General features: G+C 40.6%; 1 protein-coding gene and 1 pseudogene across 4 annotated transcripts in view; one reads left to right on the top strand and one right to left on the bottom strand.

Moving 5' to 3' along the window:
* LOC134909816 (uncharacterized) overlaps window positions 1–25,559 on the bottom strand; it is a 366,238-nt gene that overhangs the window by 245,688 nt on the left and 94,991 nt on the right. For all 4 annotated transcript variants that reach the window (XM_063917096.1, XM_063917098.1, XM_063917097.1 and 1 more), the window contains 6 exons: window positions 24,765–24,886; window positions 8,418–8,646; window positions 5,082–5,281; window positions 3,618–3,773; window positions 3,185–3,278; window positions 1,502–1,645 (listed from right to left, as the gene is read on the bottom strand). In XM_063917096.1, coding sequence (XP_063773166.1) covers window positions 1,502–1,645; window positions 3,185–3,278; window positions 3,618–3,773; window positions 5,082–5,281; window positions 8,418–8,646; window positions 24,765–24,886 — 945 coding nt within the window. The remainder of the gene's footprint in view (window positions 1–1,501; window positions 1,646–3,184; window positions 3,279–3,617; window positions 3,774–5,081; window positions 5,282–8,417; window positions 8,647–24,764; window positions 24,887–25,559) is intronic.
* On the top strand, window positions 11,394–11,512 carry LOC134913171 (5S ribosomal RNA; annotated as a pseudogene).

The raw sequence follows: 25,559 nt of genomic DNA, 5'->3' as shown, positions 1-25,559 counted from the left end.
TATACACTGTAGCAGAGGATTGGGGCTAGATGCTCTGCACAGTATGGAAGGAAATCATAGAATTGCAGAGACGATTTCTACACTGACCTAAAAGCTATTATACAGCAACTTCCTCAACAAAGTTCTAATATGTAGTGCTGAAAGTGTGTATTTATGTCATTAGGAGTGGAAGATTGCAGAAACATTCAGATTTTTTTTCCATGTAGCACACTCATGATCACATATTATTAGCTGTACAGACCATTAATTAAAGCAAATTACATATTTCACACATTGGGGGTCATTCCGAGTTGATCGCTAGCTGTTTTCGTTCGCAGAGCAGCAATCAGGCAAAAAAACGGCAGTTCTGCGCATGCGGGGAAATGCGCATGCGGCGCAATGCGCATGCGCGTCGTACTCATACTTGACAGGAAGTGGGTGTTTCTGGGTGTCAACTGACCGTTTTCAGGGAGTGAGTGAAAAAACGCAGGCGTGCCAGATAAAAATGCAGGCGTGGCTGGTGAAATGTAGGCGTGTCTGGCCGAACGCAGGGCGTGTTCGTGACGTCAAAACAGGAACTAAATAGTCTGCAATGATCGCAAGCTCTAAGTAGGTCTGGAGCTACTCTGAAGCTGCACAAAATTATTTTGTAGCCACTCTGTGATCCTTTCGTTCGCACTTCTGCTAAGCTAAGATACACTCCCAGTGGGAGGCGGCTTTGCGTTTGCACGGCTGCTAAAAGCAGCTAGCAAGCAAACAACTCGGAATGAGGACCACTATGTTGATATTTATGATAACAAATTAAATAAATTTACCCTCCACTCATGGATGGCAATGGCCAATAAAATGTTACATTGATAACTAACTGCCATATATTTTGGCAATATGGAAATGATTGGATGTATGATAAGAAGGTATAAAAGATATTGCAGCCAACACCCTTTAGGTAGCTCCTTGGACAGATTAAATTTCTTCAGTCACTTTATTATGTTTTAGCTTGTCACACTTCCAAGGGTCTTACATGCTTCCCAGGGAACAGAAGCTGAAGGCTATTGGTCAGTTTATTGCAAAATAGCAATGTTTACTAAATCATTTATTCACAGTATTCAACTGTGCTTTCTGTTCCTATTGGTCATACTCACCATTCACATATGTCCATTTCAGGTCTCTCTAATTTAATGTCGCTTATCCCACCCCCTGCTCTCCCCTTGTCTTCTTCCCCAATTTATTGTTCTGACCAGTATCGCAGTATACAAAATCATACAGTGTTTGTAAAATACAGGTTTACAGTATATGCTGTATATATAAAATGTATGTTTGTAAGTGTGGGCATCTTGTATTGTAGCATTGCCGAACAACTGTCTTCAGCTAAAGGTAAAGTAAAATAGTTATTAAAATCTATAGAGACTGTGTACCAAAAATTCAGATATACAAATTATTAGCAAATCATAACATTGAAACACAAAATATGACTATGTGGAGGACGGCACTATAGAGATTTATAGAGTAGAAAATAGGAAACCTTTATATCCATGCTTTGCAGAGAGCTCCAGGATGACATGTAGCAAAATGAAGCCAGCTGGGTGGCAGCTAACAGGGCATTTTTCTGGCTTACTTGGCAGGCGAGCACCACCTGCATATTCTCCACACCACAATTATTCAGCAGCTTGAAGGAAAATACAGACAAAGGCAAAAGTAAAACACATACTGTCATGTTTTATGTTGCAGCACACACAGATATATTACTGTATACCAGACACACAACCTAGTAAGATATTTCACATGAACTTATCTACATTACTTTCTTACAAATTAGTGAGATTGCTGCCATAAACTTGGCTGTAGTGCACCACAATTCATAGTGATTCTTACAATAAACTTGGCCAAGTCTATCTGCTAGCAGCTGCAGAGTGAGACAGCATGTTACAGGAACATCTCAGCTCCTGCCAATGCATTACATCACCCGAATGGAGAGGAACAGACATTGCACCAATGCCATGGTGTCTCATATAATGTCAGTGAGATGTGTCTCAGCATTCATAGGAAAACCACCGTAAATTCTGAACTCACAATGCGCATTTCTCCTGTATTTCAGACTCCGGAGTCACTCGGATTAGCAGGATAAATAGGAGCATCTTCCCATAACTAAATAACATAATACTGAGTGGTATTTATGGTTTTAGCATAAACCAGGTCACATGGGCATTGACATTTGTTATTTAAAAACTATGGGATTGCTGATTTTATATTCTACAGGAAAATAAGGGTCATTTGTGAACATGTACTAATGTAGACATCTACCAATGCACTTTATCTGTGTGAATCAAGTGCCTAGTCGCCCACACCCTCTGCTTTTGGGAATCAATCTGTCCCCACGTTTTTGGGATTGCATGTTTGGCTTAAATGCACATGGTGGAAATAGTAAAAATTTTATTTTAACGTATGCCCATTATGGACCGCCCTTCATTAAATATTTACATTTGGATCCTAAAAACATTGTTCATTCCAACCTTATAGATGCCTTAGACTAATTTATGTCACCTTTATGTGTTTTACTACATGGGTATTTGAGGTATTTTGAGTGTCTGAGCTCATATAAGTGTTCATACCCTTATCAAATGTGCTTGGATGGTGCAAAAAATGGTAAGTATAGGAAGAAAGTAGATCACCAGTAACTCCTAATGAGTATTCCAATGAGAAAGAAGTTCTGTAGTAGCCTCTATCCTGGGAATGTTCCTGAAAGGCTCTGGAGCCATACTGACAATCTGTGACCACAAGAACTTTATACTGTGGACATGTGAGTCATACTGTATTTCTCTGGAAATGAGTATGTAAATAATTACTATGGCATGGCATCTAATTTATACTGGGGGCTTGATAAGAACACTTGCAAATCATGAAAATGCATCCAAACAGAATGTGTTTTTTTATGTGTCTTTTGCATGCACGGATTTCAGCACTGCTCTATTAACAATCGGAATGGATGAAAAAAATTGTATTAGAAATAGAAGGAAGAGAAAGTTTTATGCAGCAATTTTCTGCTCTCCATCAACAGCATATTCTGTTGCCCTATTTTACATCACTTTTCATCCAGTTATTTGTGTGTTCCCACTAACTGCAACAGGATAGAAGGTAGACCGGTCAGAATATAGCGATAAAAGTGGTCTAAGGACACCGCTCAGTTGCTCCACTGTGGACAGCTCACCTGTACTACACCATCTCTTGTCGAGAAACTAAACTTTCCAATCTGATTATCATCTACCTCATGGATAGCAAGAAGCTGTGCTGATGGTGAATACCTACAAGTTATAGAGAAGAAGAATTTATAACCCTTATTTATACCACACATAAAATAAAGTGAGTGCAGTTAATGCTACTGATGTATAAACTGACCAATAATGATAAACAGGTCCCTACACAAGTACCCAGAGTGATGCTCCCAAGCACTGAACATATACGCTCATGTGTGTGAAGAATGACATCTGACAAGCATGATATAATATACGCCATGATTTTATAGGCTGCCTTTAGGCATAGTACTAGTCCTGCTACATAGCGGAGTATAGCTAGAAACATGTAGTGCGGATAAACATTACAATGAAAGGGAAATTGCTGTGCTCCCCACAGTTAATACTCACCTGTCCACACAGCTGTCATCCTCAAGGAGGGAAGTGATGAACATAGGGGGCATGTTGTCCGCTTGTCCCTTGTGAGATGCAAACTCAAACTGTACAGGCCGTATGTACAGGTGAAACTCATTGAATCCCATCTCTTCAGCAAAACATAGATACGTCCTGTTAAGTTGAAAAGGAAAGAGAAAGCTTATAGTAAGAATAAAAATATATAAATGTACATGTGATGTTTAATTCTTCTGATAAAAAACACACCAACAGTTAGCAATGAATACTTTCAGATTAGGAACAAGTCAATATAATTTCACCAATAGTATTTTGTGATAACTTATGTTCCTTTATAGTATACTGTAGTACGGTGGAATGTATTTTCCTCTATCAGCCCTGACCTGTTTACTCATAGTTTACTACACCTTCCCCTCCCAAATGGATATAACTGTGACAGTGACAATGTCCAAAGATATGGCAGAACAGCAGTGACTATTGGTTCAAGCAGGCTGTCATGGATAGTTTGCTCTCATTATACTGTATTGCAAGTTGTCAACTACAAATGGCTTACATTAAAATATGAAAGACCCAGCATAACATGCTTACATAGCCCAGACACTGGGTTATCCTATATCTGGCTAGTCGAAATGGTGAGCAAGCACAATCCAATCACAGACTAAGCTGCTGTGATTATGTTGCTCTTAATCGGTGGTATCACAATTTTCAGCAAAAGACTAAGGCCCTTATTCCGAGTTGTTCGCTCGCTAGCCGCTTTTCGCAGCAGTGCACACGCTAAGCCACCGCCCTCTGGGAGTGAATCTTAGCTTAGCAGAATTGCAAATGAAAGATTCGCAAAATTGCGAATAGAAATTTCTTAGCAGTTTCTGAGTAGCTCGAGACTTACTCTGCCACTGCGATCAGTTCAGTCAGTTTCGTTCCTGGTTTGACGTCACAAACACACCCAGCGTTCGCCCAGGCACTCCCCCGTTTCTCCAGCCACTCCCGCGCTTTTTCACACACACCCATAAAACGGCCAGTTTCCGCCCAGAAACTTCCTGTCAATCACACTCCGATCACCAGAACGAAGAAAAATCCTCGTAATGCCGTGAGTAAAATACCAAACTTTTTAGCAAATTTACTTGACGCAGCCACAGTGCGAACATTGCGCATGCGCAGTTAGCGGAAAAATCGCACTGATGCGAAGGAAAATAACAAGCGAACAACTCGGAATGAGGGCCTAAATGGGGTATTTATATCTTATGGGGGCCACATAACATAACTCACAATGCTGGCGCTGTTTCCTTCAGCTACAGGACTGGCTACCATTTAACATAGGATTCTCATTACAGCTCATATGATGCAGTGCAATAGAATGTATTAAATATGGAACGTAATATTCACACAGACAGAAATACGTCTCAAGCTTTACGTTTAAAAATACACTTTTATCTTGCTTAAGACGTCCATATTAAATGTTCTGACCTAGAGAGCACTACTGTTTCGAATGAAGCGTCTATAATTCTAGAACGGAGAGTAATGAGCTCTAACATCTTGCTAAAAGTGTCCAGCATAAAGACTTGTCGTGCTCTGCCATGCTTTTTATCTTCATCAGCCGAATTTAACACTGACAGGCAGATATCTCTAACCATGACTGGATCTTCCATCAACACTTCCTCAAATAACTAGATCAGAAAAAGAAAGAAAAAAGAGTCACCACTGCTAGTATAATAGTAGACATATTTTTGCCTCCTATAACTTTCTGAACTTTGCCACCCCTTCTCTTTAGCAAAGTATCCTGGTGGAGGAAGAGCAACGGAAAACATCCGTAGACAAGAGCAAGGGAAAATTGGTAAATTAAGTGGTTCAAATGGTGACTGGGGGAGGGTAAAAGGGGCACAGAGTTTCCAAGAGGCCCCGACGACTCAGGCAGAGCTGTTTAGAGCTGAATGGGGCTGGGGTACTGGGTGGAGAGGGAGTGTGGCCAAGCACCCTCCAAAATAAAAAAATAATACTACATTTGTCCCCTTCAGCAGCTGACCTGGGTCCCTGCTGGGCCTCCCCAACAAGGTAACAAGTAACCATAACCCACCCCCATCCCCATCTCTTGTAGCTTCTGTCATACTGTCCAGGAGCAGGGGTGGGCTTGGATCGCTGCCTGTGCCATTGCTGTATTCAGCAGGGCACAGGCTGAATAGCATACAGCAGCATGCACACTAATACATAGTCAAATTCCAGCTACCTTGCTCATTATGGGGCTGATTCTGAGGTGGGAGCAAAGTATAAAAAAGCAGGTGGCAAACTAAGTTGTGATACAAGAGGTGCAAATATATTTCTATTTTGGATGCAGTGTAAATACTGGCTACTTCTTTATTGTTACACTGCAATTTAAATTTGAGTTTGGACATACCCCTCTCAGTTCTAAGGGCTAGATCGCTTGGAGAGTGATAAAATGGAGAAAGAAAAAGTGCTAGCCAATCAGGTCCTAACTGCCATGTCACAGGCTGTGTTTCAAAAATGGCAGTTAGGAGCTAATTGGCTGGTACTTTTTCACTCTCCATTTTATCACTTTTCAAGCGATGATGCATCTGGCCTTAAATCTCCCTGCACATGTTTTCATCTGCCCCACCTGCAGTGCAGCATGGTTTTACCATGGTGCACAGTTACTTGCTTTTTTTGCTTTGCTCCCAACTCAGAATCAGCCCATAAGTCGCACCACTGAAGTAAAGAGAAGCCTTGCAGAGGAGCATCAGAAGGGCATCAGATGCCAGGCATCTCTTGCAGGACCCGACAGGCCAGTCAGGGAAAGGGTAGGGCTAAGTGGCATGAGATGAGCTAAGCAACAGGTTTATAAGTGAAGAGGGGGAGGCTGGAAAGGCACAGGGGGCGTGAGCTGGAAAGGCACAGGGGGCGTGAGCTGGAAAGGCACAGGGGGCGTGAGCTGGAAAGGCACAGGGGGCGTGAGCTGGAAAGGCACAGGGGGCATCAGCTGGAAAGGCACAGGGGGCATGAGCTGGAAAGGCACAGGGGGCATCAGCTGGAAAGGCACAGGGGGCATCAGCTGGAAAGGCACAGGGGGTGTGAGCTGGAAATGTGGATGGCTATCACAGAATTCAGCATACTGCGCATAACCCAGAGTAAAAATGTGGCAACTGCACATGTGCCAAATCTGATATACACAATGACAGAGATCATTAGTGTGTACGGATTGGCCTGCAGTATCTGCCGACTGACTATAATTTCCATGAAATGGGCATCTCTGGGTGATAACTGGGCAGTGGCTATGTGTACGCACGGAACTGCTTTGTCTCGAGGGAGTATCATGAAGTGTTGTGGGTGTGTAGGTCGGCTTCCATGCTCTATCATAGCGTGCAGATGGAAATTGGTTGCCTGTTTTAGAGGGATCATTTGTTCCCAGCATAGGGGTGAGTGCAAGTCCATATACAGCTGTGGACATAAAATAAGTGGGCGGGATAGGTAGGCTTCCACATGTAGAATCACAAATCTTTGGTATATATCGTTGGATTCTTCAATTGGCATAAGGTAGTATGGAGCCTGCTGCAACCATACAGAAGAGTGGCCACAGATGCATCTGGCAGGGGTTCTGAAGCCGGAGACACACAGGTGTGCATGAGCTGCAGAGTTACTGGGCGATGCATGAGTTGGAGAGACACTGGGGGATGCACCAGCTGGAGAGCCACCGGGGGTTCATGAACTGGTAATAAACCAGAGGGCTGGGGGGAAGGGGTGGGCATTAGGCTGGAGAGACCCAGTGGGAACATGAACTGGAGAGACAAAGACACAGATTATTTCAACTCTGTACTTCCCAGATAGGGTTGGAGGGGGGTAGGGGGGGGGGCATTGACATGAGTGTACCGAGTGTGGCTGAGGTTCTGTACTATGGTAGTAATTCTAAATTGATCGCAGCAGGAATTTTGTTAGCAGTTGGGCAAAACCATGGCCCTCATTCCGAGTTGTTCGCTCGTTAGTGGTTTTCGCAACGGAGCGATTTGTCGCAAACTGCGCATGCGCAATGTTCGCAGTGCGTCTGCGCCAAGTAAATTTGCCAAAAAGTTAGGTATTTTACTCACGGCTTAACGAAGAAATTTCTTCGTTCTGGTGATCGGAGTGTGATTGACAGGAAGTGGGTGTTTCTGGGCGGAAACTGGCCGTTTTATGGGTATGTGCGGAAAAACGCTGCCGTTTCTTGGAAAAGCGCGGGAGTGTCTGAAGAAACGGGGGAGTGTCTGGGCGAACGCTGGGTGTGTTTGTGACGTCAAACCAGGAACGAAACTGACTGAACTGATCGCAGTGGCAGAGTAAGTCCCGAGCTACTCAGAAACTGCAAAGAAATTTCTATACGCAATTATGCTAATCTTTCGTTCGCAATTCTGCAAAGCTAAGATCCACTCCCAGTAGGCATGTGCTCCTAAAAGCAGCTAGCGAGCGAACAACTCGGAATGAGGGCCCATGTGCACTGCAGGGGAGGCAGATATAACATGTGCAGAGAGAGTTAGATTTGGGTGGGTTATTTTGTTTCTGTGCAGGGTAAATACTGGCTGCTTTATTTTTACACTGCAATTTAGATTGCAGATTGAACACACCACACCCAAATCTAATTCTAATTCAAATCCAAATCTAATCACATGGTTTTGCCCAACTGCTAACAAAATTCCTGCTGCGATCAACTCAGAATTAGCCCCTATGTGACTACAACTGTTCCAATAGTAATATCGTTATATATGTAATCTGTGTTACCAAAAATAAATAAAAAATATACTTTGAATGCATTTAATGCGTAACCTGATCAGACATGCTTACATCTTTGTGGACATTTGCTGTAAAGGATGACTTGAGATCTTTTGGAGATGACCATTCAGTAAGTGCAAGCTCTAAGACCTTCTTCTCCACACTGTAGGACTGTCTGGGTGATTGTGTGTTACACATTTGCTGAAACTCTTGACAAATGTGGTCTAGCGTATAAGAAATTAGATATGATAACCCCAAAGAAGGGTGAAACTCCAAAAGGTAAATATTCTTTAAAGCAGGGCTGTGGATAAAAGAGCAAAGTATAAGAAAAAGAACAGTTATAACATAGAAATGGGTAATTTACCGAAGATTTTAGTTTATTAACATGTATATGGGGGCTCTTCTGAGCTTGTTATAGCAGCCCCTCTCTGCTTGCTTGTTGCTGAGTGAGGAGCTACCGTGATTGATCCCAGAAAAAGCCCATGCTATCATGCTATGATGCCCCTTCCCACATACATATATATATTACACACACATTTATAGACTACTGCAAGAAAATGGATTTGGACACAAATCCTCTTTATACCACATTCATACACTTAGCTTGAGCTTGTTGTTATTCAGTTACAGTACCCTTTATTAAATAACACATTTCAATATACTGCCATACCCGGGATTCAAACCTATAACCTGCTGAATTTTAATCAAACACCCCACTCATTAAGCTATTTGATCCTACATAAAAACTATGAACACTAGGGGCCTAATTCTGAGTTGATCGCAGCAGCAATTTTGTTAGCAGTTGGGCAAAACCATGTGCGCTGCAGGGGGGGGGGGATATAACATGTGCAGAGAGAGTTAGATTTGGGTGGGGTGTATTCAAACTGAAATCTAAATAGCAATGTAAAAATAAAGCAGCCAATATTTACCCTACACAGAAACAAAATAACCCACCCAAATCTAACTCTCTCTGCAAATGTTATATCTGCCCCCCCCCCCCCCCCCCCCTGCAGTGCACATGGTTTTGCCCAATTGCTAAAAAAACTTGCTGCTGCGATCAACTCAGAATTACCCCCTGTATGTAGCTACTGGTACTTTGTAAAAAACATAATCAGCATTGTAATTGAGCACATCTATGTGGTGTGCAGCCACAATCCAATCTCTTGCAGCCACACACTACATAGATCTGCTCACCTGCAATGCTGATCATTTTTTTCACAAAGTACAAGGTAATCTTCAAGTAGTAAGAATTATATAGTTTAGACTTATCTACCTTTCTATGTAAAGGCGGATAGCTCAATGAATAGAGTGCCTGACTGCAATGCCACAGGCAATAGGTTTGAATCCCGGGTTTGTCAGCATCTTGAAATGTAATAAAGGACAGTGTGACTGAATAAGAAAGAAATCTCAAGTTGAGTTCATGAATGTTGTATAGGTATTAGCGATAGAAGGGGTCAGGGTAGGAGACAGGGCAGTCAGGAGATGCTGGGCTTCAAAAAGGGGGGACGCTGCAAGTGAAAGTAATTAGGGGGACATGTACTAAGCGGTGATAAAAGTGGAGAAGTGAGCCAGTGGAGATGTGACCCATGGCAGACAATCAGCTGCTCTGTATACATTTATAGTATTATAAAGTACACAGAGGGGTTTTTGTTTGGTTCCGCACAGGAGTGTAATAGTAGGAGAGGTATGGGTTAGTACAAGATTTGTAAAAACCTCTAAGTTAACCAACAATAGTCTATATAGCAGCCCTATAAAATGGGGAAACAAATAAATATTATAAGTTGGTGGTGCTCCCAGAGTCAGTGACAGATTTGCATAGGAAAAAGAAAAAGAAAGACTGTGTTGGGGCACACTTGAAAAGTCGTTAATTTGTTAAAACTTAACTTTTAATTCAGCTAAAGAATATAATAAATATGGATACAGTAGGATGTTCAAATGCACACAGCTACATATAAGTAAATATCCACACAACTGAATAACAGCTCTTAAATAAATTAATTTAACAATGAGCAGGATAACCCTGACATAGATTAAGAGCACCTATGGTGAAAATATACAGAGAGCAAATAAATCATACTTGCCTACCTGACCCTCTCCATGAGGAAGAAAATGCTCTGTTCCTGGACTTTCCTGGTAATGTTTATGATTGCCATCACCTGTGGTGAAACACCTTTCTTATCAATTAACTAGCTCACCACAGGTGACGGCAATCATACATTACCAGGAAAGTCCAGGAACAGAGCATTTTCTCCCTCATGGAGAGGGTAAGGTAGGCAAGTATGAAATAAATGCATAATAAATGTCCAAAATTGGTGAAGGTAAGAGGCCCAAATAAAACAATTATAATGTAGATCAAGAATAAAGTGCCTACTGGGGATCCCCTGGTAAGAGCTGGTTTGCTACAGAGAAGGGCCTAATAAGAAGACAATAAATCTTTCAAGAGTTATAGTAAAAAAGAGGAAGAGATCGTATGTAAAAAGTCTGAGTGGATTGATCTTTATAATTAGCAAAGAAATTACCAAAAGGTATAATCAGAAGATTGTAAGTGGATAGGAATAGGAAAAGGTCAAGAAGTTGCTCTAACACTTCTGCTGTTTGTTATCAAAGTATATGGTTATATTTTTACTACACCCAACTGAGTACTAATCAGGCTTATCACCGCTTAGCTTCCAAGATCAGAAGAGATTGGGCGTAGCCGGTGAAATGTGGCAGTAATTAGACCAATATGAAACAAATGAGAGAGTGTAGTAATTAATGAGCAACGAGTACTTCTACCAGTTTATAAGCACAGATTCTCTGATACTACAAGCATTGCAGACAGTTGTCTGGCATGTGAATGAGAGGGTACTGAATTATAAAGTAATACAGAGAATAGGAAGAGTGCTCCACCTTCTGCTGTCCACTGTCTTATAAATTTACAGCGGACAGTGGATGAGATCCCTCTCTGCAATGCTTGTAGTATCAGAGAATCTGTGCTTATAAACTGGACAGTAGAAGTACTCGTTGCTCATTAATTACTACACTCTCTTATTTGTTTCATATTGGTCTAATTACTGCCACATTTCACCGGCTACGCCCAATCTCTTCTGATCTTGGAAGCTAAGCGGTGATAAGCCTGATTAGTACCCAGTTGGGTGACCACTGGGGAATATCAGGTGCAGTAAAAATATAACCATATACTTTGATAACAAACAGCAGAAGTGTTAGAGCAACTCTTTGACCTTTTCCTATTCCTATCCATTTACAATCTTCTGATTATACCTTTTGGTAATTTCTTTGCTAATTATAAAGATCAATCCACTCAGACTTTTTGCATACGATCTCTTCCTCTTTTTAACTCTTGAAAGATTTATTGTCTTCTTATTAGGCCCTTCTCTGTAGCAAACCAGCCCTTACCAGGGGATCCCCAGTAGGCACTTTATTCTTGATCTACATTATAATTGTTTTATTTGGGCCTCTTACCTTCACCAATTTTGGACATTTATTATGCATTTATTTGCTCTCTGTATATTTTCACCATAGGTGCTCTTAATCTATGTCAGAGTTATCCTGCTCATTGTTAAATTAATTTATTTAAGAGCTGTTATTCAATTATGTGGATATTTACTTATATGTAGCTGTGTGCATTTGAACATCCTTCTGTATCCATATTTATTATATTCTTTTGCTGAAATAAAACTTAAGTTTTAACAAATTAACGACTTTTCAAGTGTGCCCCAACACAGAGTCTTTCTTTTTCTTTTTCCTATACATTTATAGTATACAAATTCTAAATGTTAAGTCAATGCTGATTGGTTGCCATGGGCAACTTCTCCACTGGTTCACTTCTCCACTTTTATCACCGCTTAGTACATGTCCCCCTAAAACATATAATTGACAAGTGCCACCAACAGCGTCCCCTACCCTGCAGCGCTATGTGCGCTGCCTCTCCGCACACACCTAGTTACGGCCCTGCCTCAGTGTCTACTCTATAACTATCACGGCACTAGGAAATTGCGGAGTCAGTACATCTTGGGCTAGCTGTATGTGCTGGAGTGTGAATGAACCATGATGTCTTAATAATGCTACTCTTTATGCAATCCACTGATACTGAGACCAGATGCAGGCTAGTAGGATAGCCCACGGCTGTACGGTCAGCAGGGTTTGCTAATAGCTGAAGGAAAGGCCAGTGCGGATTTACTGGCATATACTGTAGCAGTATATCGAGGCATCTGGAGATGGCTGCAATTCTCACTGGAACTGGGTGCTCATAGCACAAGTGAAGCAGGCTACAGAAACATATTGATCCTGGGTGCTATAACACGACTGAAGCAGGCTGGGTGTCAGTAGCACAAATTAAGCAGGCTACAGATATATACTGGAACAGAATGCTGTGAAGCAATACTGGAACAGGTTGCTGGAATACACAGGAGCAGAATGTTGTGTAGTAAATACTCAACCAGGAGCCAAGTTTATTATCCTCTGAAAAAGAACTTGTACTGGCAATGTGCTGCTAACATTTCCTAGTTTAAATAGGCTGTAGACACTGAGAGACTGGGCCAAACATGTAACCAGAGTTGTTGGGAGCTGGTTTGGCAGAGCGGTCATGTGACGCAATCCAAGATGGCAGTGCTTATCAGCCTTGCTGATAAGTGACTAAACACTTTGGGGATGCTGCAGGCGACCAGCAGGGACACAGATGGATACAAAATGACACTGCCAGACCTGGTAACAGGGTCCCGGACTCCAACATGTGACAATAACTTTATAACAGCTTCCTGACTAGGATGAATTACTATTATTAACATTAACCAATCATAGGGAACAAAACTGTTTTGTAGCTATTAATGACAGCTCCTGATAATTATACATAGCTACAAGCAAGCAGATGAAGGCAGAACACCAAATTTTAAGAATACCAGAATAAATGTCTACAACGAACACTAATAGTAATGCTAGCCTCCAAACTGGGAGATATTCAGTTTCAGTTGCAGTTTTGCTATTTTAGCAAAACTGCAACTGGATGTGATCGCATGCTGGGGGCCACCCTGCACAGGGCAATGCCGCCCAGCATAGAAATACATGGCAGCGAAGGCAGGCTCAGAGCCAGGCTGTAAAGGCAGGTGCAGAGCTGCCATTTTTTAGGTTCCAGCGGCCGCGTGTGACGTCACGTGGCCGCCCCTAACCCACCCCCGTTTATGACAAAACACCCGCCCAACGCCGCTTCACCCCTCCTCGCAACACCACGTCGACGTACCAGACCGCCCTTCCTTTTGAAAAAGCTGCCCTGCTGTGCAGCGATACGTGTGAAGGTTACAGGTTTACTACACTATTCCTGGTGGACACTTAATATACACTTCATTGCTGCATGATATACTGGTGTTGGACCCACGGTTAAGAATAATTATAGCCAGACATCACTACCCTACAGAGCTCGGTTCATTTCAGCCTCCATTGATCATCAGCTTGATATGGAAGCATTCGGACCTGCTAGCGTTCTCACTACCCGTCACGTCTCCCATTACCCGGCAACTGCTTCCAGCCACAGTGCTGATTACAGCACACCAAGGATTAATTTGGAGGCTACGAAGCCACTTATGGGCTCAGCGGTGACATAACACACTTATGGCTGGCTAAATTAATTTACCCACGTGACATACCAGCAGATTTGGCAAACTGTATTAAATCTGAGTGCCACCGCTGTTTCCCAATGGCCGGCTGACCAAGCGGGAATATATCCAATACCACTGGACACCTAGTGCACTAGTTCTATTCATTCAGTGAATAGTCTGTCTCATTTCATTTAATTTTTATAAAAGATAAAATATATATAATGGAGCGCTGTGGAAATAAAAATAGTTAGTAATACCAGTAATGTTAACGGCTCTTTTGTGAAAAGTTTTTTTATGGTGATTCTCCGGAATTTATTAATGAAGCAGTGTGTTCATGGATTCCATAGATATGCCTCCTGGGGTATCTGCATGATTTAACGGCTGGCTAGCTGTCCCTATAGTACCTTTTGATGCTGTGTTTTTCCCCTCCAGCGGCTGGTCTCTGAGTTTAGCTTCTGTGCGGGCACTTCCGGTTCTGTGGCTCGGCACTTCCGGTTTCAGTATCAGATGGACCAACACATTTCGTGCATAGGCACTAAAGGGGGGTACACACGGAGCAATATTTAGCTCATTTCTAAACAATCTGACTAGATTGCTTAGAACATCGCTTCGTGTGTAGGGGTACCGGCAACAGCAATGCATGCAGGCACAATCTAGCAGGTCGCTCATTTCACAGCTGGGTTAAATGAGCGGCCTCCCGTGTCTCCCCCCCCCCCCCCCCCCTCGCTCAGCAAATCGCGCTGTGCTGAGCGGGGGAGAGATGTATGCTGAGCGTTCTGTGCTCAGCACACATCTTTGGGGAAATCTCCCCGGCAGTATGGCCCTTTAGTCATGGATGACGGCATGAGATGCTTTATTTATAGTTAAAAAGACTGAAAAAAAAACCTTTATTTGTTATCTAATTTAAAAACGGAAAATCGCAATCTTACAACAGGAAGTAGTATCCATGTTTGGAGATAACCTCATGCTGTTTAGTTGTTTGTTCTGGTATTACATGAATTTTCTTCAAAAAGGTTTTGGTTTGTGTTAAAAATTATATGGTAAAAATGTAATGTTAAGAAATGTATAAATTATATAGTGTGGGAAGATCTCATGATATTTTTTAGCAAACAATAAAACTTAGTAATAAAAATGAATTATTTAAAAAAAAATTATTTATTCCAAAAAGGTTTTTACGTTTATATCTATATTGAGACCATTTGGTTGTAATGTTTTTAGGTAGTAGATCCATTTTGATTCATTTTTTTATTAACTCAGCTGTCCTATTCCCACCTGTCCAATTCTTGTATATTTTCTGGATTCCCATGAAGAGTAACTTAGAGGTGTCCTTGTTGCAGTGTTCCAGATAATGTTGGGAAACGCTGTGTGTTTGTAACCCTTTCTTTATATTATACAGATGTCCTGATATTCTTGTACTAAGCTTCCTCTTTGTTTGTCCTACATATTGATAGCCACAAGGGTATCACAATCAGGTAGATCACTCCTTCTGTGTTGCAAGTAATTTGGTCCCAAAGTTCATACTCTTTACTTGTTTAATTTTAAACAGTAAAAGTGTCCTTTTGTTCCACTCCCTTCTTTTTTCTCTTTTATGGGGATAAAGCTCTTTGTTAAGTCTTGTTTCAGATTTTTTGCCTTTTCATAGATTATTATTGGGGTTTTCGGAAGAATTTTAGCCAACTGGTCATCCAGGCCCAGAATATGCCAGTGTTTCATGAATATTTTCTCTATTAGGTGGTGATCACTGCTGTATTGTATCACGAATGATAATTGATGTTCTATCTTTCTTTTTTGTTTATATTGGATCATTGTTCCTCTATCCATTCTTTCTATTTTTTCGATTTCTTTTTGTAGTGTTTCTTCACTATATCCTTTTTCCTTGAATTTTTCTTTCATGTCTTGTACTTGTATACGGAAAGTTTTTGTCTCTGAACAGTTTCAATGTACTCTTCTGAATTGTCTGCCTGGGATGTTTTGAACCCATGGGCGGTGGTGATTGCTTTTGATTTCCAATGCAGTGTTTCCACTAACCTTTTTTGTGTGGGCACGAGTTTGAATAGTGTCATTCGAGATATATATTTCTAAATCCAGGAAGACCACTATGTCTTTGCTTACTGTTGAGGTGACTTCTAGTCCATATTAGTTCTCATTGATATATTCCAAAACTTCCTGTAGCTGTGTCTCAGATCCTTCCAATGTAAAAAAAGAGGTCATCTATATATCCTGTGCCAATTTTTGATGTTATTTTTGGATGGGTTGTTGTTTTTTCTTCTTCCCAGTTCACAAAAAATACAGTAAATTAGCATAGCATTGTGCAAATGAAGTGCCCATTGCTGTGCGCCTGATTTGGTTATAGAAATTTCCCTTGTGCCAAAAATAATTGTGCTGGAGGATAAAGTCTATCCCATCCATTATGAAATGTATTTGGTTATTTGGAATATCTGTCATTAATGATAGGAACATTCTTGTCACTGTACACCCCTGCTTGTGTTTTATACAAGTGTACAAGGATTTTACATTACTTGTACATAGGATAAAATTATTTTTCCATTGGATTTACTTAATTTTTGATAGTATATCAATTGTGTCCTTTAGGTAGCTTTTTTTGTGTTACATACCAGATCTTGTAAAAAGGAGTCAATGTACTTTAAAAGGCTTGATGATAATGAATGTATACCAGAAATGATCGGCCTTCCGGGCGTTTTTTCTTTGTTCTTGTGAAGTTTAGGCAAATGGTAGATTGTCAGAATTTTTGGGTATCAGTTGCATAGAAACTCAAATTCTTTTTTATTTATTATTCCAATATCCCTACCTTCTTCCAAAACTTGTAACAGTTATTTTTTAAATTTTTCTGTTGGATCCCCATCTAGTTTTTTTTATACGTTTCCTTGTCTGCTAGGAAATTTTCAATCTCTTCTTCGTATTGTTCTTTACCCATAATTACTAATCCACCTCCTTTGTCTGCCGGCTTTATCACCCGAGAGGTGTCCGTCTTTAATTGTTTCAAAGCTTCTTTTTCTCTTTTTTTGTTAGATTGTACGTAATTTCTTTTTTTTTTGCTATGTTCTCAATTTCTTCTTCTATGAGTTTCTGGAAAGTCTGTATGTGAGCTCCTTTTATATGTGCTGGATAGAAGACTGAATTGGGTTTTAAATCTGTATGTTTTAATCTGTTCCCTGTTTCTGTGTCAATTGTGGTTTCTCTCACTGTGTTCTTTGAAAAGAACTTCTTTATACACAGTTTTCTAATATACTTTTGAGTGTCCATATACAAATTGAATTTATTCAGACTTGAATGTGGTGCATATTTCTGCCCCTTCTCAAACAGCGTGATTTGATCTTGTGTAAGTTCTTTTTTGCTCAAGTTATATATGCCAATCTCTTTTATGTTATTTCTTTCTTTTTTAAATCTTTTTTTTCTTTCTCCCAACCCGGACACCACTTCTCCTGGAGATTGCTCGTTGTTCTTCTTTCTTGGTACTTCTGTCCAATCCGGTGGTTCTTCTTCTTCCCATATATCCTCTAGAAAATCTGTATTGTACTCTTCCTCTTCCTCATTTTCAGTTTCCAATGTTCTTTTTCTTTGTGGTTTTTTCACTTTATTTATTTTTTCTCTATTTTCTATTCTCTCCAATAGGATTTGATATTCAGTTCTTTTATCTGATTCTGCTGCTTTCATTACTTTCCTGAAGGAGTCTTTGATTAACTTGTATAGGTTCTCTTTTTTGTATTCAAAATTTTTGGGTTGTACGGTTGGTATTTCTTGTTATTTGCCATTGCTGGTTTCTCTTTTATTAATGTTCTAAAGTTTTGCTGTGGTGCGCTCCCTGGGTCACTATAGGTAATGTTCTCAATCCGGAAAGAAAGGGTTCACATCTACGGAAGAGTTTTCTATTCAGCAGCACTCCCCCATTCCAATTTAAATGGTATCCCCCAAAAAAGAAAGAGAGAATAATATATAGTGAAGTACCGTAGGACTCAAATTTGCTCACATTAAATGATATACCGAGTCACATGTATTGTAAGTGTGCAATGATATTTAAAAGACTGAAGTCCACCTTGATTTGGCAGACCTACGTACCAGAATTCGTGGGGTGTCGATAACGCCCACCCAAATACGCTTGTAATATCACTCCCTTTGGTTTGCAGACATACACGGCAAGTCTCCTCCAAATTTCTCCACCTCTTCACCACTCCATTTAGAGTAAAAATGCCCAGAAATAGGAGGAAATAGCAATATATAGTGAAGTACTGCTTAATTTAAAGTGCAAAAAGTGATTTATTTTAAAGTGCAGCACAAAACAATTAGCGTCTTTACAACAAAGTGCAAATTTGCAGAAAATAGATATAGGCTAAAATCCACCACAGATTAGTGGACCCACATACCAGAGTTTGTGGGGTGTCACAATTGCCCACCCAAAAACGCTTCGAATATTGCTCCCCGGGATTTGCAGCAACAATTAGTGAATTCCCTCTGGCTTCTGCAGGTACCTCCAATCAGTCACCAACGCGTTTCTGCCCTTTGAGGGCCTTTGTCAAGGTGTGTGGTGTGTATGTGGTGAGGACTTTATAAACCCCACTGTGTGACCTGATTGGAGGGATCATTACAGATGAAAAAAGTACTATAGAATTATATTTTTATTAATCCTGGTTTCATTCCCTCTTAGGAGTAACCTAATTAGAGAAATGACCCTTGATCTGCAGCTTCATACTATCCTAAAACCTATTTTCACGAGCGCGTGCGTTCCATGGTCAGTGGAACGCACGCTACTTCCTGTTCCTGTAATGTCACGAGGCCCGAAGCACCGCGTGTAGCGCTCCGGATCGCCGTGACGGATGTCTCTGCCCTAGTTCCAGCGTGAACACATCGTGGAACGAACAGACAGTTTGAAGCGTTTTTGGGTGGGCAATTGTGACACCCCACTCTGGTACGTGGGTCCACTAATCTGTGGTGGATTTTAGCCTATATCTATTTTCTGCAAATTTGCACTTTGTTGTAAAGATGCTAATTGTTTTGTGCTGCACTTTAAAATAAATCACTTTTTGCACTTTAAATTAAGCAGTACTTCACTATATATTGCTATTTCCTCCTATTTCTGGGCATTTTTACTCTAAATGGAGTGGTGAAGAGGTGGAGAAATTTGGAGGAGACTTGCCGTGTATGTCTGCAAACCAAATGAAGTGATATTACAAGCGTATTTGGGTGGGCATTATCGACACCCCACGAATTCTGGTACGTAGGTCTGCCAAATCAAGGTGGACTTCAGTCTTTTAATCATCATTGCACACTTACAATACATGTGACTCGGTATATCATTTAATGTGAGCAAATTTGAGTCCTACGGCACTTCACTATATATTATTCTCTCTTTCTTTTTTGGGGGATACCATTTAAATTGGAACGGGGGAGTGCTGCTGAATAGAAAACTCTTCCGTAGATGTGAACCCTCTCTTTCCGGATTGAGAACATTACCTATAGTGACCCAGGGAGCGCACCACAGCAAAACTTTAGAACACAAACTGAACTTTTTTGGGGACATTGGTGACCATCCCGGCTGGTGGATTGCAGCACCTTTGAATTGAGGCGCCATCTGTACACTTCTTTGTTTGCGGTTCTCTTTTATTAATGGTTCTCGTTTTTAATATCTATACCTCATGGTGTTTTCTTTACGTTCTCTCCACGTATTTTGCCATCTGGGGTTAGTTGGAGGGTTCCTTTGATTTTGTGGTTTAGGATTTCCTGTTTTTCTTCTTTCTGTTTTGTTAATAATTCTACTTTCACTTAGGTCTCTGTAAAATTTTCGTTGTTTCTGTTGGATGAGATATTCCTCTAATTTTTACATATTTTTGTTGGTCATTACCATCAAGTTTTTGTATTCCGTCATATTTCTTAATGGTTCTAATTTCTTCCACTTTTTTGATGGTTTTATTTAACATTTAACTTTAACCATGCACAGCTGTGCATGTCAGCTGTGCGTTCCAATACTCAAAGCGTTCCTTCTTTAAGCGTTTTGAAAATGAACAGTTAAAAAAACAGTTCCTGCATTGGACTGAACTTAATCATCTTCCCTTTTCTTCTCATCCTCAGGTATGTTCAAATGTCCCCATGTAATCTGGCTATTGCTATCTGCACCTATTCAAAACTTCCATATTTTAAAAAAAGTATGTTCAAATGTCCCCATGTAATCTGGCTATTGCTATCTGCACCTATTCAAAACTTCCATATTTTAAAAAAAGTATGTTCAAATGTCCCCATGTAATCTGGCTATTGCTATCTGCACCTATTCAAAACTTCCATATTTTAAAAAAAGTATGTTCAAATGTCCCCATGTAATCTGGCTATTGCTATCTGCACCTATTCAAAACTTCCATATTTTAAAAAAAGTATGTTCAAATGTCCCCATGTAATCTGGCTATTGCTATCTGCACCTATTCAAAACTTCCATATTTTAAAAAAAGTATGTTCAAATGTCCCCATGTAATCTGGCTATTGCTATCTGCACCTATTCAAAACTTCCATATTTTAAAAAAAGTATGTTCAAATGTCCCCATGTAATCTGGCTATTGCTATCTGCACCTATTCAAAACTTCCATATTTTAAAAAAAGTATGTTCAAATCATTTGTTAGACAGTTTTTGTGATTTTTGCTTTTGTTTGTAATGTAAAATACCTGTGTTTCAAAGCTTGGTCAGTGCCGCATATTTAATTAAGGCTCACTGGGCTGGTGTTTGTTTAATCAATCAGTGTGTAATGTAACACCTTTGATTGGTGGAACATATGCCTCAGCTGTAGTTGGGTCAATTTCCCATAGTATTTCTTTAACTTTAACCATGCACAGCTGTGCATGTCAGCTGTGCGTTCCAATACTCAAAGCGTTCCTTCTTTAAGCGTTTTGAAAATGAACAGTTAAAAAAACTGTTGAACAAACATTGAAAAGCATCAAGAAAGAAATCTGGAACATTATGCGGCCTGTCCTCACCTCTGCCATGAGAACACCAGGACCAATTCCTACTACTTCTGTGTCCAAGAACATCATGACTGCCCCCAGGACTACCCCCAAGCTCAGCAGGGAACTGAGGGACGTGCGCATCAGGACCAGACTTTGCTGGGTCAGTTCCATTGGACATTAGTGTGCACCCCACATTCTCACACCCACCCACACTGCTCTCATGAGACCAGGACATTTATCTTTTTCACAAAATAATGTTAGTACAGCTTTTTTTTTTCCAGCAAATGTGTCTTTCTCTTCTCTTTCTTCTTACACGGTACTTCCACCCCACTGTGTGCTATTCCCGTAAATGTGTACCTCCATTGGTTGCACACCCTGCCAGCAGTAACCTATGCAGTGCGCCCCACATGGCTGCCTCGGATGGTTCCCCTGTGGGCGGGGTGTGCTTCATTTGGATCTTTCCATGCAGGGTATAGCATACGCCTACACACGTGTCAGTTCTCCTATACATGCATTTGGCCCCTGTATGGCTCATCTCCCTCTGTGTAACCTTGTAGTGCGCCCAACATGGCTGCCTTATCTGGTGCGCTTGTGGATGGGATGAAAAATGTGTGGACCTGATGTTTCTATTGGAACCCTACTCTGAACTTAAGGACTCTGCAATCTCCCCATTTTGTGTTCTCTTCTAGGGGTGGACTATTCCACCGTGGGTAATCCTACGCAGTGCGCCTAAGATGGCTGCCGCACCTTGTGATGGTGGAATACACAACCCCTGGAGGTTATTACTCAAAATGCCTACACCAATCATGCATTATTCTTTCTGTGTCTTTGTCTGTGTGGTTTATCTTTTGATGTAATGCTTAAATCTTCTGTATTATGTGCATTGTGTGAGTTCTAGTTGGCGCCGCGGATGGCTGCCTCGGTGCTGCTCTGCCAAGCAGCCTTAGTTTTTAGTCTTAAATGTATAATATGTCTACTGTACAGTTGCATATGTGCAGTATGAACTCATATGTGTAATGTATGCTACTTTTTTTTTGTCCTCCATGTTGCTGCTTGGCAATGCATTGTACCACAAAGAATTCCTAGTGTACGTGAGTACACCTGGCCAATAAAGCTGATTCTGATTCTGATTCTGATTCTGATTTGGAGAGAAACTTTTCTATCTTCCATTATGAGCATAATAAGTTCCTTTGAACATCTATCTAGTGAGTTGTTCCATTTTTTAAAAAAGTCCATCTGTACAGGTTCAAAGGTGGGATTCTTTTGTACCCCGAGTCCTCTAGGAATGGGTACTTGTTAGATACATGTATTTAGGGTGGTTATCTCCCACCACTGTTTAATTTCTTGTGTGTAACTTTTTTCTAATTTTAGATTGTTCACAGAAACGTTCATTCTCCACTCGTGGGGGGATGGTGTTTTTATGTTTATTGCAAAATATCACTTAGTTTGTTTCTATGAGAGTGTGTTATGTAATTTGTCATGGCTGCAGTGGGAATTAAGAAAACTATATATAGAAAATATGTAAGAAATTCCCAATTGCGCCTGTTTATGAGTAAAAGCTGCTCCAATTGCTTGTTTTTATAAAAGATAAAACATATAATGGAGCGCTGTAGAATTCAAATAGTAAGTAATACCAGTAATGTTAACAGCTCTTTTGTGAAAAAAGTTTTATATAAGAATTCCATAGATATGCCTCCTGGGGTATCTGCATCATTTAACTGTTAGCTAGCTGTCCCTATAGTACCCCTTTTGATGCTGGTCTCCGAGTTTAGATTCCTTGCGAGCACTTTCGGTTTCAGAATTTATATATATATATATATATATATATATATATATATATATATATATATATATATATATATACACCCCCCCCCCCCCAGGGTATATTATACATTTTTATTAAATATTATTAATTTACATTCACTGTTGTCATATGTATTATTAAGTGCTACCTGGGTATTATAGACATTGTGCTTTTAGTTTTAAGAGGTTGGCAATCCTCTTTCCCAGGTGGCTGCTGATATACATTATTGTATCAGCACTATTAGGTACAGTGCCTAAGACTACTTTTTGTTTTGTGTTATTTTGTGTTATTTTGGCAGACTGGATACCAGAAAGGGGCAACAGTGAATCAACATTACTACAAAAATGTTCCAAATACTTTGCAAGTAAGACTCAGAAGAAAGAGACCAGAGTTGTGGAAAATGGTTTCATCCTCCTTTAGGTGAAAACACCAGTCCACACAGCTCTCTGTGAAGCGTTTTTTTGGCCAAGAAAGACATTGCAGTGCTAGAACACCCTGCATACTCGCCAGACCTAGTGCTATGTGACTTTGTTATTTTCCCTAAAGTCAAATCTGTACTAAAGGAAAACTGTTTTGCATCAGTTACTGAAGTAAAGAAGAAAACAACGTAGCTTTTGAGACAACGGTCAGATAATAAGCTACAGCATGGCTTTGACCAATGGAAAATAGGAAAGCAGCAGTCTGTGGATGCAGAAGGGGATTATATAGAAGGGGAATGGAGTTAAAATGTACTTAATATAATTAAACATAAATGAAAGCATCAGCCTTGTTATTTAATAGCCACACCTCATAGTATAAGCTGTATTACAATTTATGCACTTTCATTTTCATTGAATGATATGAATTACTCCTGAATGTTAACCTAGCTACAGTCAGAAGCAGTGGCGGAACAAGCGAGCGGTGGGCCCAGGTGCGACAAAATGCTTTGCCCCCCCCCCCCCCCCCATCCCATCCAAGTCCACCCCCTCACCCCTGGAGAGGATCTGATGAGGGGGACCTGCTCAGGGCCAGAGAAATGGATACCTAGCAACAGTGCCGTAACTAGACATTTTAGCACTGTGTGCAAGAAACGGCATCGGAGCCCCCCCACCGCCATGTAAGACAGGGGCAGTGCGCGTCGTAGGCCCGCGCCAAAAATATAGGGGATGTGGCTTTGTGGGGAAGGGGTGTGGCCACAAAATAATACCAATTCATATAACGGTGCACAGTAATTATCTAGACATGGACACACAGCTCATTGCTATGCTGCCACAGGCAAATACAGCAGTGGGGAGTGGACATGTACTAGATTTTGTGCTGTGATACTCACACTCCAGATCTATTCATACTGTCCCACAGGAGGCTCACAGTTCATGAGCTGGTCCACACCCCAGAAGCTCATCCTCATACACAGTTCTGTGACGCACTCATATTGGAGACACTTAGAATCGGCATCATGTGATATTTCCGAGCAGTTTCAAATGGGTGTTACATAAAGCTGTAGGTCACCCACCAAGAGACTGGATGCAGCATTAAATAACATGAGAAAAGCTGCACAACTAACAATTTAACTGTAAAAGCCTATAGTCAACTCTGCTGGACCTGCATACTCAAGGTGATTATAGTTAAGTCTTGGAGGTACTCCCACTCAGCTCTATTGTATACTCACAATCCAGGTGTTTACAGACGCATAGCATACTCCACTTTTGGTCAGCACTACGGGACATTTACACATCTCCCAGCAGCCACCTCCCCTCCAAGCAGCCCCCTCGCACATGCAAAGATGGGGACCACAGGATTGGTAAGTATATTATATATATTATTTATATATTTTTATTCCCACTTTTTTTTATTGGGTGCTGAGGGTATTGGGAGCACGCTTATTTACGGCAATCCAAACTCAGGTGCAAGTTTTTTTTGTAGTGAATTCCCCCCATACTGTGATTAACGCTAAATTAAGATCTAAAGGATTAAGTTTTGTGCTTGCTAGAATATAATATCTCATTCTCTTGCCAATAATTTATTATGCAGTGCAGTTACTTGACATCAGAAAAGTCACAATCTACAGCATTTGAACATAAAGAAAATGAAACAATTTACCAACTGGTGTTTAGTGAGACAAGTTGCTTAGTAGCAGTATTCAGAGGAAGACCAAATTCATAAACACCTCCTTTCCGACCATCTCGCCAAACCCTCTGGACAAACTCCCTCTGATACTCTATCTGTATAAAGGAACAAGTAACAATACTGTAGTAACAACTTTAACAATTATAATACAGACTTTTTTCCCCCACCAATTCAAAAGCTTAAAATTTTCAATTTCACTAAAACCACTTTTGTAAATTGTACAAATTAATAATTTTTAAATGTGTATAACACTAATAAACCCAACATGTGAAATTTATACAGTAATGGCCAAACATTAATTATGGCCAGTACGTGTGGACAACTGCTGCAAGTATTAGCTTTCTGCTCACAGCATTGTGGTTTTAGGTTTGATTCCACCAAGGCCCTCATGACTCGGGAGTCCTATTGAGCATGTGCAGCCCTCAGCCAGTGCATGTGAAAGCCATGGGAATAAGGAGAGGGATTCTACGGATCCCTCTCCAGGGCTCATTGTGGAATGAAGCACATAGGCATCTATAGATGGCATTACCTATCGGGCAGAAGCTGACTGTTGAAGGCAACTGATGTATGTGGAAGAAACTGGATCAAATACATGGAGAACATACAAACTTCACACATATAGGGCCCAGATCTTAATCAAACTGATAACTGCTAACCACCATGCTGTCTATACTGAGCTACAAATATGTGCACATTTTGCATAGAATTTGTAATGGTTATTAGCACATTAGAAGTGTAACTGTCCATTAGGCCTTGTATACTTTTAGC

Source organism: Pseudophryne corroboree, chromosome 4, assembly GCF_028390025.1.
Source record: "Pseudophryne corroboree isolate aPseCor3 chromosome 4, aPseCor3.hap2, whole genome shotgun sequence".
Classification (NCBI taxonomy): Eukaryota; Metazoa; Chordata; class Amphibia; order Anura; family Myobatrachidae; genus Pseudophryne; species Pseudophryne corroboree.
The sequence above is the reverse complement of the archived record's forward strand: the minus strand, read 5'-3'. Positions and strand labels throughout refer to the sequence as shown.